Genomic DNA, 13,875 nt, shown 5'->3' with positions numbered 1-13,875 from the left:
CATTGCAATTGGTTAGAACACTTTCAGAATGCTGATCAATTTATAGGATAAGAAAAAACCATTCAGTTCAGAGTGTGTATGCCAGCCAAAAAAAAACTTTTCTGTCTAATTCCGTATCTGGGTTCTCTGTCAATCAGTAGTCTTGAGGTACAGCACATCAGGTCCTCTATACTTCATGAAGGTGACCATGTGTTTTGGCCTCCAGATTTTGGTAGTGACTTGCTGATCATTACCAAAGTTCTCAACACTCCTCTAATTCTTTCAACACTTAATTATAAGTCTTAATTTCTCAGAGGACCCCTGCCTATCCATTAATGATTGTTAGATACATAAAAATAAGTGAATTGATTGTTGCACTGTCAGCCAAGGCCTCCAATTTGAGTTGTTTTTTTTTTCAATTCCAGATGAGTGAAGTGTGGAAGGACTTGAAACCGAAGTTGGGAGGCCTCTTGACCAATGGAGTGCCATCATCTGCTTAGGTTCTAGTGAATGAATAGGGTCCAATTCCCTCTTTTCCCAAAATGACATATCATTTTTGTGATTCTGTATGCAATTTTTTTTCCTCCTCCAAAATGTATTCCTAAATGGCACCTACCAAGGGGACAAACAAATATAAATCCACGTGTGTGGGACTGTCATACATTCGTGTACATTATCGTGGGCTATCCGAACAACAATTACCCCCCCTGATCTGGAAAACTAAACTGAACTTGCTTGAATCTGAAATACAAACAGCAATGCTAGATGAGCTCAGCCAGTTGAACAGAAAGGAAAACTGTGTTTCAGGTTGAAGATCCTTCATCTGAACTGAGAAAGCAATTTAGTCTAAGTAACAGAAAAGGTGGAGGAGTGCAATGAGTGTAACAAAAATGATAAAGAGTGGTGAGGAAATAGGATGTACAATTGGCAAGTTCTGATATAAAGGAATTTAACTGTCTAGTCAATGTGTCCGTCATTTCATCCTATTACTGACATTCTTTGTACCACCCATTGCCCTCCTATACACATAATATATATAGTAAACTAACTTGCTTTTATGATTCTGAAGCTTCTTCAACCTGAAACATTAACTAGTTTCTCTTTCTTATAGATGCTGCCTGATTGGCTGAACTCTTTTAGCATACTTGTTTTGATCCCACTCTAATCTGTGTGCTTTAGATTTATGAGCAAAGTTTGATGTAGTTTTTGAGGATGAGTATGTTGAAGCAGGTAGCCAATTCTCTTGGTTTGATTTTGATGTGTCCATCAAGCCTGAGGCACTGGTTGAGTAGAGGATGAGTGGTAGAAATCAACTGAGGAGGACCTTCACCTGTCAAACTGGGGATAGGTTACAAATAATCCTGCACTGCTATAATTTACATTGTGACTTTGACTTGTAAATCGTAGTTGGTTGTCTTAATGTACATAAATCTATATGGTTGGAAGGATTCAAACCAAGTGGTTGTTATCTTCTGAGATTGTGTTGAAACAGAGCTTGACTGCTATTTTTCTAAAGCACCCCAGTGGCCCTTCATTACACCATCAACCACAACTGAAGTATCTGATCAGAAGTAGTGTTGGATCTAGCTTACCACAAAGCAGAATGGTTTTAAAATGGGGTTAGTGATTTTGCTTCTTTTAAAAGCTGCCCAATTTTGTGCATTTTCATGTCCATGAACTGACATGGATTTAAAGGTTCATCAAGAGCTGCATATGCTTGCCGTGGCTTTTGAAAGAATGTGAGCATAACTATGTTCTAATTAAAATGCTCTATTGGGTATTGAACCAGACATGTTTATTAAGTTGCAGGGTCCTTGAAGATTGGATTATAATGCTGACTCCTGAACCACAACCATATTCTTGTCCTGACGAAGGGTCTTGGCCCGAAACGTCGACAGCGCTTCGCCCTATAGATGCTGCCAAGCCTGCTGTGTTCTACCAGCATTTTGTGTGTGTTGTTGTTTGAATTTCCAGCATCTGCAGATTTCCTAATGTTTGTTCTTGTTTAGAATAGGTTGAAACTCATAATCTCGATGTAAATCCTTCTTTTCAAATTGCAGGAAAAAACACAACTGAGCAGCAAAATGTGCCTAGAATGCGACCTGACTGTGTGAGTGAGTGTGACTGTGTGAATACTTTCCATTGTTCTGTTGGTGCCTGCCCGATACCCCTTCAGCTTTGGTGTGTGTGGCTGTTGAATATAGCTTGTAAGAAAGCTTGTGATTATTGGTTTGAAATGCCTCCAATACATAGAATGATAGTACCTTGATATTATGTGATATTATACAAAAATTAAAATTAAAATATAGTGAAATGAAAATATAACCTGCCCTGGTTCAAACTGCAAGTGATAGGTGCTTCCTGTTCTCCAAGATGGTGCTGTGGAGTCCATTTCTCTTGTTCCACTACTTGCTTCCTGAAGTAGGGGAACTCCCTCCCCACCCCTTTACATTAGCTAGTAATTGTGGCCATTTGCACATGACAGTAAATTGAGAGGGGTGGTGGCAGCAGGAAGACAAATTGGCTTCTCCTCGTCTTTCACATTAACAGTTGGATTATTTACTTATCTATTGATGCAGGCAGCCAGCACCGGGATTGTGTAGTATTCCCATATTCCATATGGAATTTGTTGGTCAAAATTGATTTGCTTTCCCCATACTCTATCGATGTAACTTTCAAACTGCCACCCAGAAATAGCGTTTTCAGTTTTTGCCAGAAAATTTCTTTGTATAGTATTGAACCTCTGTTTCTACCTTCTGATGAAAGTGAAATGCTAGGGTATTTTTTAAAGAGCGATGGAGTTCTTTGCCAGTATTTATTGCTTAGACATTTTCTTCTGTGCAAACCAAACATCTGGTCATAATCATATTGCTATTGTGGCAGAATGTTGTATCTAACTGAGCATTGTTTCTTTAAACAGTGTAACAGTGACTGCATTCAACAATACAAGTACTTCATTATATGTACTTGTATATAACATGAGTTTTACAAATGTAATCCGTTTTTACGCAAGAGTGGAAAAATGCAGATGTATGTCTCCCAGACTGCTGGTGAGCCTTGCAGAACACCATTAGCAAGTTGTATTGTGTAACTGCGATTATGTTACTGGTTTAAAAATAGTGAGGGGAGAGGATTATTGATACACTAAACATTAAGTCACAGAGGGGTCTTTTGGGAATTGGCAAAAGTTGATTGTATTTTCTGTTTTGCTGTTTCTTGATTGCAAATGGATCTGCAATTCTAACCTTTCACCATCTACGTTTTTACTTAGTGGTGGCAGGATGGCTGTGAGATTATGTGAAGAGATATTTTCATCACTAAGTCAGTGGTTGCTCTTAGCAAATAGGAAATTGATAAGTGACAGGAATGGGAAGTTTGAGAGGTCGTGTGTTTTAAGTAACTGCTTGCAGAACCCTGTTGTGGGCAGATGCCTCTCACACGCCAACTGAAATGGAAGTTTATTTTGAACATTTAATCAGTATGCCTGCTGAAACCACAGTGGAAATGAGGCAGGTTCTCATCAATATTTTTACAATCAATTTAAGTAAGTTGCCAAATAGTTGATTCAACTGTTTAAGAGGTTGAAAGCAAATACTGCAGATTTTGGAAATCTGAAAATGGTGTAGATCTGTGGTGAGAGGAACCATCAGAAAGGGCTGCAAATACCCTGCTGAGCAGTAAGGGGGAAAAACTGATGAAAACAGTATAAGTTCAAATGAAAGGTCATCAAAATAAACCATTTACTATTCACTTCACAAATTCTGACTGATCTGCTGAGCATTTCTTCTGTTTTTATTTAGTTTCTACAACAGATAGAATTTGAGACTAAAAGTACAATACCTGTGGATAAAAGCAGAATTACATCAGCAAGTTACAGTAACTGTGGCCAGTTGCCTTTTTTAAATTCTGTGCATAAAATAATCCCAACCATAATTTGAGTGGGGTGGGGATGTCCACAGTTGTTTCCACTCAGATTGGTAATTCTGGTATCAATTAATGAAGTTTTTATTAATCTGAGTAAGCCACTCCAGTACAAATGTTTTCTTCTACTTGGAGATTGTCCCTTTGATTTTGGGCTGAGGTTGAAATCTAGCAATTTGCCAATGAGACTTGTATTACATTTTCTAGACTGGATTGAATGTAAAGTTTAGTACCCGTAATCCAGATAATAGTAGAAAAAACATTTAATTTAGCTTTAAGAATTGATCACCTTGCTTGAAATTTTAGAAAAGAGAAACATTGTAAACTTTCAGTAGTGCTTCTTGTAGTGGTCTCCTTTGATGTTATCAAAATATTGATTTAAAGAATTCTCAGATGTCAGAATAAAATTTATCAATTGGGATTCTTGTTTGTAGAAGAGTATAAAACCCTACAATATACTTCCTGGATAATATTCTAACATTTTCATTAATTAAATCATGTACCACTTGGGATTGACCTTTGGTTTGGGCACTGTAGCTCATTTTGCCTGTGCTTTGCGGTCAGTTATTCATTTATGAGCAATGGATATCTTGTGTATGGTTGTGGGGAGGAAGGAAGAAGGTAATGACACAGGAAGCTTTTTGGGAGTTGTTTACAGGGAAAAAAACATTTAAGTCTAAATGATTCTGCAAAACCTGGAAAATTAAGTGTTTATAATAATTGTAAAATTAGCCTTGTAAACGTGCTATCTGTATTCAGTTGATAGGGGTGTTTAATATTTGGTGCACTTTATTAAGAAACATTTGTTAAAATCTTTGCAGATTTAAAGTATTACAAAATATTAAGCAAGCTGATGGTTTACTATATATATTTACTAAGTATAAGAAATATATATTCAATAAATTGTATAAATAAACTTTTGAAATAGTGTGTTTGTTCTAAGAGCTGAGTACAGAATATAAAAAATCTAACTTGAAAAGTTTTGATAGAAGACACCACTATATGGAACGTGCTGGTATCAGAAGACTTAATATTGCTTTCAGACTGGGTGCTTACGGAGGCACTAGACACCGCAAATGCTGGAGTTTACAGTCCTGATGTTGGGTTTCTGTCTAAAATGTTGACAATAACATTACCCCAGATGCCGCATGGCCTACTGAGTTCCTCCAGAACATTACTGACCTGGTGTTAAGTTTCTGAATTTGCATCCTTGCCAAGGGGGAAGTTCTCAAAGAGCAGAAAAGGTAAATGGGGCAAACAGTATCTTGCTGTTGTCGAATAGTGAACAGTTGAAAAGACCAAGAAGTTGAATTTTTTTTTTTAAATCTGCTGCTGGCAATTTTAAAGAAATTATTATTTTTATTAGCACAGGAATTGTAAAGAGATAAAGGAGATGATTGAGACTAGGTGAAACTGCATTAAACCTAGAGTGCAAAATTAAAAGTGGGTGGCAGAAAGCTGCAAATCCATCTCAGATTTAGAATGGAAGAACTTTGTGTCACACAAAACTGCCAAGAGAAATTGGTTGAGGACATTATTTCCCTTAGTGATGAACCTTTTGATTTGCCTGAAAGAATAATGGAAAATGTCACCCAGCAGTGTTTTTGTAAAAATGTGTTCCATTCCATGACCAGATGGGAGAGTTTCTGCTAGTGGTATCATTAGTATTGCCCTTCCTGTATGTTGAAGGTTGGCTTACAGCTCTCTAGCCATTGAAACCATTTATTGAAAATTAGCAACAAGTCTGTTACTTGGAACTGTACCCTCAAAAATGGGATCCAAGGGAAATTGCTTTGTGGATCCAGAACTGCCTTGCCCACTGAAGGCAAAGAGAGGTTGTAGATGGGTCATATTCTGCATGGAGGACGGTGACCAGTGGTGTGCTTCAGGGATCTGTTCTGGGATCCCTACTCTTTGTGATTTTTATAAATGACCTGGATGAGGAAGTGGAGGGATGGGTTAGTAAATTTGCTGATGACACAAAAGTTGGGGTGTTGAGGATAGTGTGGAGGGCTGTCAGAGGTTACAGTGGGACATTGATAGGATGCAAAACTGGGCTGAGAAGTGGCAGATAGAGTTCAATCCAGACAAGTAGTTCCTTTTGGTAGGTCAAATATGATGGCAGAATATAGTATTAATGGTAAGACTCTTGGCAGTGTGGAGGATCAGAGTCCATAGGACACTCAAAGCTGCAGCGCAGGTTGACTCTAGTTAAGAAGGCACACTGTGTATTGGCCTTCATCAATTGGGGATTGAGTTTAAGAGCCAAGAGGTAATGTTGTAGCTATATAGGATCCTGGTCAGACCCCACTTGGACTACTGTGCTGAATTCTGGTCACTTCACTACATGAAGGACGTGGAAACCATTGAAAGGGTGCAGAGGAGATTTACAAGGATGTTGCCTGGATTGAGGAGCATGCCTTATGAAAACAGGTTGAGTGAACTCAGCCTTTTCTCCTTGGAGCAACAGAGGATGAGAGGTGACCTGATAGAGGTGTACAAGATAATGAGAGGCATTGATCGTGTGGATAGTCAGAGGCTTTTCCCCAGGGCTAAAGTCGCTAGCACAAGAAGGCATAATTTTAAGGTGCTTGGAAGTAGGTTCAGAGGAGATGTCAGGGGTAAGTTCTTTATGCAGGTAGTGGTGACTACGTGGAATGGGCTGCTGACAGCAGTGGCGGAGGCGGAAGTAATAGGGTCTTTTAAGAGACTTGTGGATGGCTACATGGAGCTTAGGAAAATAGAGGGCTATGGGTAACCCTAGGTAGTTCTAAGATAGGGACATGTTCAGCACAGCTTTGTGGGCCAAAGGGCCTGTATTATGTTGTATGTTTTCTATGTTTCAAACTTCAGGGTCAGAGAACAACAGAAGTAATCTTTATTCAGATTTGTCCCTGCAGGTCTGTGGGAGGGGTGGAGAGAGGAATTGTTGCTTGTGGTCAGACCTTGGGTTTAATGTATAAGTTCCACTAAATGATTTTAAAATGTTACCAAAAAAAAAAACCCTTTAATTCATATAAATGTTCCAATGTACGTTTGAGAAGTCTTTCCAAGCAAAGTTGGATACTAGGCCATTAGATATCAGTACAAATGTTTAACAGCTTGGTTAAAGATGAGCCTTTTTAGAGGAAAGCTGAGGTTTATGGAGGAAACTCAGGAGTTTTAAGCCCAAACATCTGATGCACAATTCCTAAAAATAGCTTTATTTAAATCAATGATGCACAAAGAGCAAGGATTGAATATACACTTTGAAGGACTTAAGAGAGTGGAAAGACAGTAGTTCTCATCAGTATCCAACTTCATCGGACCAGCTCGTGTAATGTGACTGTGATGCAAGCAACATTTCTCTAAATAACATTAGTTTGCAGTCGGAAGTGAGTTTCATAATTTGGGGAAGATGAATCTAACGAATTTTTGATTTAAAAGAAACATTATCAGAGGGGAGATAAACCTAAGGGAACTCTGGAGGCATCGTTACTGAGTATGTTCAAGATATTAATAGGATTTTAGATATTAAGGGAGTTGGAGGTATGGGGTTACAGTTAGTTAGTGTCAGATGTTTTTAAAATAGATTTGGTATGGTTGAATGGCAAAACAAGTGTGAGGAATTGAATGGCCCACTCTTGCATCTATTATGTCTCAGCGATTGTTGTCCAATCCCAGAGGAATGCACTGCCTTCTTGAACTGATGCACTGTGACAGCTGTTTTGAGGATTTCAAGAATTTATACCCAATAACAAGATATCGGGTATATTAGATATATTTTACAATTGTGTTGGAGAGGATGAAGTATCATGGATAGCAGGGTCCCAGCATCAATACCTGTGGTGGTTCACCAATCACAACCCAATGAATCTGAAAATGACTATCCCTACTATTTTTTTGACTATTAATTGACCCTCAATCCATGCCAATATATTAGTGCCATCATGCATTCAATTTTGCTTCATAATCTATTGTAGCATTTTATCAAAGGATTTCTGAAAGACAAAATTCAACAAATAGTTCACCCTTGTCTATTCTGCTCATTACAATATCACGAAAAAGTCATATGTGATTACCTCATTCATAAATCATTGTTGACTACAATTGTAAATACAATTTTATCCAACTGCCCCATCAGCATTTTGACAAAAATCCCTAGTCAGGGACAAGGCATGAAGCAGTGGGGGACTAAACCTATATCAACTGCTTCCTTCCTGAATGTTGCAGGTTTAATCCTTCACAAGATATGGTCAACAACAGTAATCCAGTACCCTTTGCTGTATGTTCTCTATCCAGCTCACTCTAATAGGCCAAAGTTGAGCTATTGCTTACAGCTGTTCAGGCAGGCTGGACAGCAGAGAATCGACTCGACCAGAAAGTTTTATTTCATAAACTGAAAAATAGTCTAATATCTGAGAGCTGGATCAAACTGTTATTGCTTGGAGACAGAATACATCAAAAATTAACTCGTGCTTGCAGCTAGTACTTGGCTGCCTTGTTTCCCTCCATTCCATTGTAAATCATGAGAAAGAGAACCATAGAATTGGGATTTAATGCAAGAAAAGCCACAAGAAAAACTAATGCACTCCAAGATCCTTCAATGATTTTAAGGAGCTTAGAATTTCTTTACATGCTGACTTAATCATTCTGTGTTTTTTGTTGAGACTCAACAATGTCAGCAAGTTTTCTGCCATCAGTTCTACATTTGGATTGTTGACAAAAAGCTTGCTGTTCTACACCACCTAGTGGATAGTTGTGGAGTAACAGCCAAATCAAAATACTTTTCAAAAAACCCTTATATTTAGGATTTACCATGTACATAACTGTCCACATTTTTAAGGTTTTGTATTAGTGAATTGTTCAATTAAATCAGAACATCACATTTATGAAATCCAGTAACAACCTCTCCATTTCTCTGCATTTTATCAAAAGTTACAATTTTGCATATTAATATGCATTTTAGGATCCTTGTAGATGACAGAGATAAATGTTTTTCATGTAGGAAACTCCATTTATATAGTATGACGTGTGAGTGTTTAATTGTGACATTGTGTTTCCATAAAGTTTCCAATTATCCAACAAACTTGTATGTGGAGGTTGTTGAGGGTAGTGGATTTTCTTGGGTCTTTCCACGACTGTAACAGATCATTTGGTTTAAAAGAATTGTCAAAATTGGATGTAGCGATGAAGTTCCAACCTCCACCTAGTTGCACAATATTTGCTAACTAAAGTTTCAAGAACAGAGCATAAATCTAGGATAAAATATGTTTGAAAGTTACAAGGGGTGATTGATAAGTTTGTGGCCTAAGGTAGGAATCAATTTTAGAAAGCCTAGCACATTTATTTTTCAACATAGTCCCCTCCTACATTTACACACTTAGTCCAGTGGTCGTGGAGCATACGGATCTTGGACCTCCAGGAAGTGTCCACAGATGGGTGATTGATAAATTCGTGGCCTAAGTTAGGAGATGAGTTATACAGCTCTCGTTACATGCACACGCAGTTCAACTCTTTTGAGTGATTATGCAAAGTTAAGTTAATAACTCATCTCCTTCTACCTTAGGTCACAAACTTATCAATCACCCCTGCTGTGGACGCTTGCTGGAGGTCCAAGATCCATATGCTCCACGACCACTGGACTAAGTGTGTAAATGTAGGAGAGGACTATGTTGAAAAATAAATGTGCTAGGTTTTCTAAAATTGACTCCTACCTTAGGCCACAAATTTATCAATCACACCTTGTATCTTAGTTCAAGGTATAGATATTACAACTCTAAACAACCAGGATGGAAAATTATTGAGTTGAAAAAGGAACTGCTTAACTGGAGTTTTTTTTTAAAGTAACCAATAACTGTGATCCTCCATTAGCCCCAGAAAGAATGAACAAACGATTGGAGTGTGATGTCTGAAGTTGGGAGGACAAACCTTCCGGGTCTCCAAACAGATTCAGAAATAATGTCATCGATTAAATTTACAAACACAGTTTTATGTTTGGATTCAATTTAAGGTTTTCACCATAAATTAATTCCAATCTCCATTTGTATATTTTTGAGTGGAAGAATCAGAATCCCTTATCTGACAAATCATCCACTTCTTTGAGTGTGTAGTCTAGAATGGTGTTATGTCCTTCAAATTTGAAATAGCCTTTGAACATTTTTCTCTGCAGCATCAGGGGGAACCAGTAGATGTCGTCGGGCCACATCTCACTGAATGGGAGCTTGGCCAGGTCAAACCACTGTGGTCGCATCTCTGAAAAGGAAAGATGAGAAGGAGGTTATTGCTGAAGAATTCACATTAAATAAAAAAAAACAGAAGAGGGATTCAAAAACAAAAGAAAAAGCGGAGTGACTGTTCAGCAGTTTTTATATAGTGTACTTTACAAAGTGACACCAGATAAAAACAGCATGAAATGTTAGAAGAGTTCCCAAAGTAATCAATTTTAAGTAGCATCTCCAGGAAGAGAAAGAGTGATTTAAGAAGAGAATCCTAATATGTTGGAGGCATGACTGATGATGTTGGATGGAGAAAATCAGGAATCCAAGAGGCCAGAAATGCAGCAGTGCATTTGCACTGATTATATTAGTGAATTGTTCAATTAAATCAGAACATCACATTTATGAAATCCAGTAACAACCTCTCCATTTCTCTGCATTTTATCAAAAGTTACAATTTTGCATATTAAAATGCATTTTAGGATCCTTGTAGATGACAGAGATAAATGTTTTTCATGTAGGAAACTCCATTTATGTAGTATGACGTGTGAGTGTCATACTTGGAGGACTGGAGTTGAGAAAGTTGGAGAGAGAATGTGGGAACACAGAAAATGCTGGAAGGACTCAGCAGGCTAGGCAGCATCTATGGAGGGAAATAAAGTTGACATTCCCCTTCCCCACCTTCTTATTCTGGTTTCTGCCCACTTCCTTTCCAGTCTTGAAGCTAGAATAAGAAGGTGGGGGAGGGATTATAATATGAGAAGTTGGGAGGTGATAGATTGAGGTGGTAAAGGGCTGAAGAAGAAATAATCTGAAAGGATAGGAATAAGGACCATTTATAATGAAAATAGTTTTAAATTTGCCCCTTGATCTTTCTGATAAGCAGCAAGAGATATTTGCAAACAAAGCAGGCATTGTACACACATTCAAGATTATAATTACTTCATTTGAATATAGAGAATAAATACAGAAAGAAAAATGGTTAATGAAGTAGTAAAAGAGACAAAGTAATACCTAACAACCAATCTCTAATCCGTGCTACAAATATACTGTCAGAAAGAACCAGGGTGCTGACAGTCTCTCCGTCCTTGTCTCTATTTCTTGCTAGAGTCACAACGCTGCTGAAGAGAAGATACCCAGTAGCACAAATTACCCTTCAGAACTTCTTTTCTTAATATTTCCCATGGGGCAGTGATGGGTGCCTGCAGAATCATACTCCCTTTCTCAGACAAACATGTTTTCCACCATTATCAACTCTCAGGTCTGTAGACTAGTCCTCATACGAAATTCTCAAAACATTGCTGTGGACTTGTTCCTTTTTACTTTTTCAAAACATTCTCACACTTCCCATTAACACATTTTGTCTTACATACATCCATTTTGTGTTACACATTTTAGCATATACCATGCAGGAATCAATAACTTACATTATGGAATAAAGGGAAGAGAAGAACCAAAGGGAGGTGATAGGCATGTTGGGGGGGGGGGGGGTGTGGAAATCCAAGAACAGAAGGAAGTTTGGAGATGTGAGAAGGGGTGCATCAATGGGGAGTCCTTGTCAACATGTGAGATTAGGCAAAGGAAGTAACTGAGGATGTGTTCATTGTGTCCTTTTTTTTTAAAAACATGATCAATGAACTATTCTTGAAGCAATTATTACCTTCTGATTCAACTGGTTCCCCTTGGTAACTGTCTGTACGGAATATGTAAACATCCAGGAGTTCAGCCTCACCGACAAATTCAAAGCGGATATACCCAATCTTTTCCAAGCTTTGTACAGTCAGACTGCTCTCTTCAAATAATTCCCTAAAGAAGACAAAGAGAATTTGGGGAATGTGCACCATACAATAACAGCATCTCATTTGAGTGAATAAATAATTGTCTGCCAGTAAGAGGACTCAGATTTCAGAATACTGGGATAAAGACCAGAAAGTGATTTTGACAATTAAAAAAATATACAATGTGGTGTTATGATCTGACGGAAGCAGATTCACCTGGACAAATGAACATGGAGAAAGATTAGTGTAAGTGAGACTAATCTTTAGATCTTTTAAAAAGGCAGCACAGACTTGATTCCTCCTACTGAGGAAGCAGTGGAGACTACCTCAGTAAAGATATTTAAGACAAGGTTGGATGGGTTCTTGCACTGCGTTATGGGGAAAAGGGAGCTAGGTGGATGAGATGAGTCCATGGCCAGATCAGCCATGATCTTATTGAATGGCAGAGCAGGCTCAATGGGCTGGATGGCCTACTCCAGCTCCTATTTCTTAAGTTCTTATGTTCTTTATGATTCTGTGATCTGAGCAGGGCTTTTAATAAATACCCTTGTTACATTTATACTTGGAGTGGGATATCAGTTAGGATACTCACTATTAATTGCTGTCTGGAGATTCAAGTCATCACTTTTATTGTCATTTCGACCATAACTGCTGGTACAGTACACAGTAAAAATGAGACAATGTTTTACAGGACCATGGTGTTACATGACAGTACAAAAACTAGACTGAACTACGTAAAAAAAACCCCACAGAGAAAGCTACATTACAGACCTACACGGGACTGCATAAAGTGCACAAAATCAGTGCAGGCATTACAATAAATAATAAACAGGACAATAGGGCAAGGTGTCAGTCCAGGCTTCAGGTATTAAGTCTGATGGCTTGGGGGAAGAAACTGTTACATAGTCTGGTCGTGAGAACCCGAATGCTTCGGAGCCTTTTCCCAGATGGCAGGAGGGAGAAGAGATTGTATGAGGGGTGCATGGGGTCCTTCATAATGCTGTTTCCTTTGCGGATGCAGCATGTAGTGTAAACATCCATGATGGCAGGAAGAGAGACCCCGATGATCTTCTCAGCTGAGAAATTGCAAAAAAAAGCAAAACACATTCCTGGATCAGGAAAGGAGTTGCTTTACTTGTGATACCTTTTCTCATTAAACAGTAAATAAAAATCGCTGTTGGTCTTGGAGACAAAGTGAACAAATGCTTATTTGAGGAGTTTTACCTCAACCAGAGTCAAGTTCCCTGGGTTGCAGATGTGAAATAATTCATGGAAAAACCTCAAAAATTTACCTCTTTGCTCCTTCCTCTATGGTTTCTCCAGGCATCACTTTTCCCCCAAACCCATTCCATCGTCCAGCCCCAAATCCCCGCTTCTTCATCCCTAGAAGGACCTGCTGCTGTTTTACCACCATCACAAGAGTCAACAGCTTCACCGTGACCATTTTTCACGTCAATGGCTGGAACCTGGAACCTGGAAGAAATGGGTAGAAAACAGCTTTCGTATGCAAATATCCAACGACTTGCATTTCCACAGCGCATTTAATGCAGTAAAATAACAACAAAGCTTAATCAAAGACAGGTTTTTACAAACGTAGAACAGTAAAGCACAGGAAAAGGCCCTTCTGCCTAAAATACCATTCCTTTATAATTCAATTAGTAATAAAATCTCTAACTAAATTAACCCCTTCTGCAACACAATAGCCTTATATTCATGGCCCTTACTTGCCTCCACAGCCAAGTCAGGAAGCGCAGCCCATTAAAAGACTTGCCCCATACATCTCTTTTGAACTTTCACCTCTCACCTGAAATGCATGCCCTCTGGTATTAAGACATTTAAAAAGATATTGTCACTGTCTCTCTCCTCAGTCTCTGCTGCTTCAGAGAAAACTTGTTTCCCCAACCTCTCCTCATAGCACCTGCTCTCTCTAGTCCAGACAGCATTGCAGTAAACAACTTCTCCAAAAGCTTCATATCCTTCTTATAACAGGTATCCAGAAT

The 13,875-nt window shown here is 38.5% G+C and overlaps 2 protein-coding genes across 5 annotated transcripts in view; one reads left to right on the top strand and one right to left on the bottom strand.

Annotated features, from left to right (window-relative positions):
* Window positions 1-9,548, top strand: part of snx8a (sorting nexin 8a) — a 68,767-nt gene extending 59,219 nt beyond the window's left edge. The window contains exon 13 of one of the 2 annotated variants that reach the window (XM_059979809.1): window positions 1,783-9,548. In XM_059979809.1, the coding sequence (XP_059835792.1) occupies window positions 1,783-1,797 (15 nt within the window). In that variant the 3' untranslated portion in view covers window positions 1,798-9,548. Of the gene's footprint in view, window positions 1-404 lie in introns of both variants that reach the window. The other variant, XM_059979808.1, reaches the window with a different exon arrangement.
* nudt1 (nudix (nucleoside diphosphate linked moiety X)-type motif 1) overlaps window positions 9,541-13,875 on the bottom strand; it is an 86,184-nt gene continuing 81,849 nt past the window's right edge. For all 3 annotated transcript variants that reach the window (XM_059979818.1, XM_059979817.1, XM_059979816.1), the window contains exons 2-4: window positions 13,168-13,348; window positions 11,758-11,903; window positions 9,541-10,134 (exon numbers count right to left, since the gene is read on the bottom strand). In XM_059979818.1, the coding sequence (XP_059835801.1) occupies window positions 9,947-10,134; window positions 11,758-11,903; window positions 13,168-13,319 (486 nt within the window). In that variant the 5' untranslated portion in view covers window positions 13,320-13,348 and the 3' untranslated portion in view covers window positions 9,541-9,946. The remainder of the gene's footprint in view (window positions 10,135-11,757; window positions 11,904-13,167; window positions 13,349-13,875) is intronic.

Source organism: Hypanus sabinus, chromosome 9 (assembly GCF_030144855.1).
Source record: "Hypanus sabinus isolate sHypSab1 chromosome 9, sHypSab1.hap1, whole genome shotgun sequence".
Taxonomy (NCBI): domain Eukaryota; kingdom Metazoa; phylum Chordata; class Chondrichthyes; order Myliobatiformes; family Dasyatidae; genus Hypanus; species Hypanus sabinus.
Note: the sequence above shows the minus strand (reverse complement) of the source record. Positions and strands in the feature narration are given on the sequence as shown.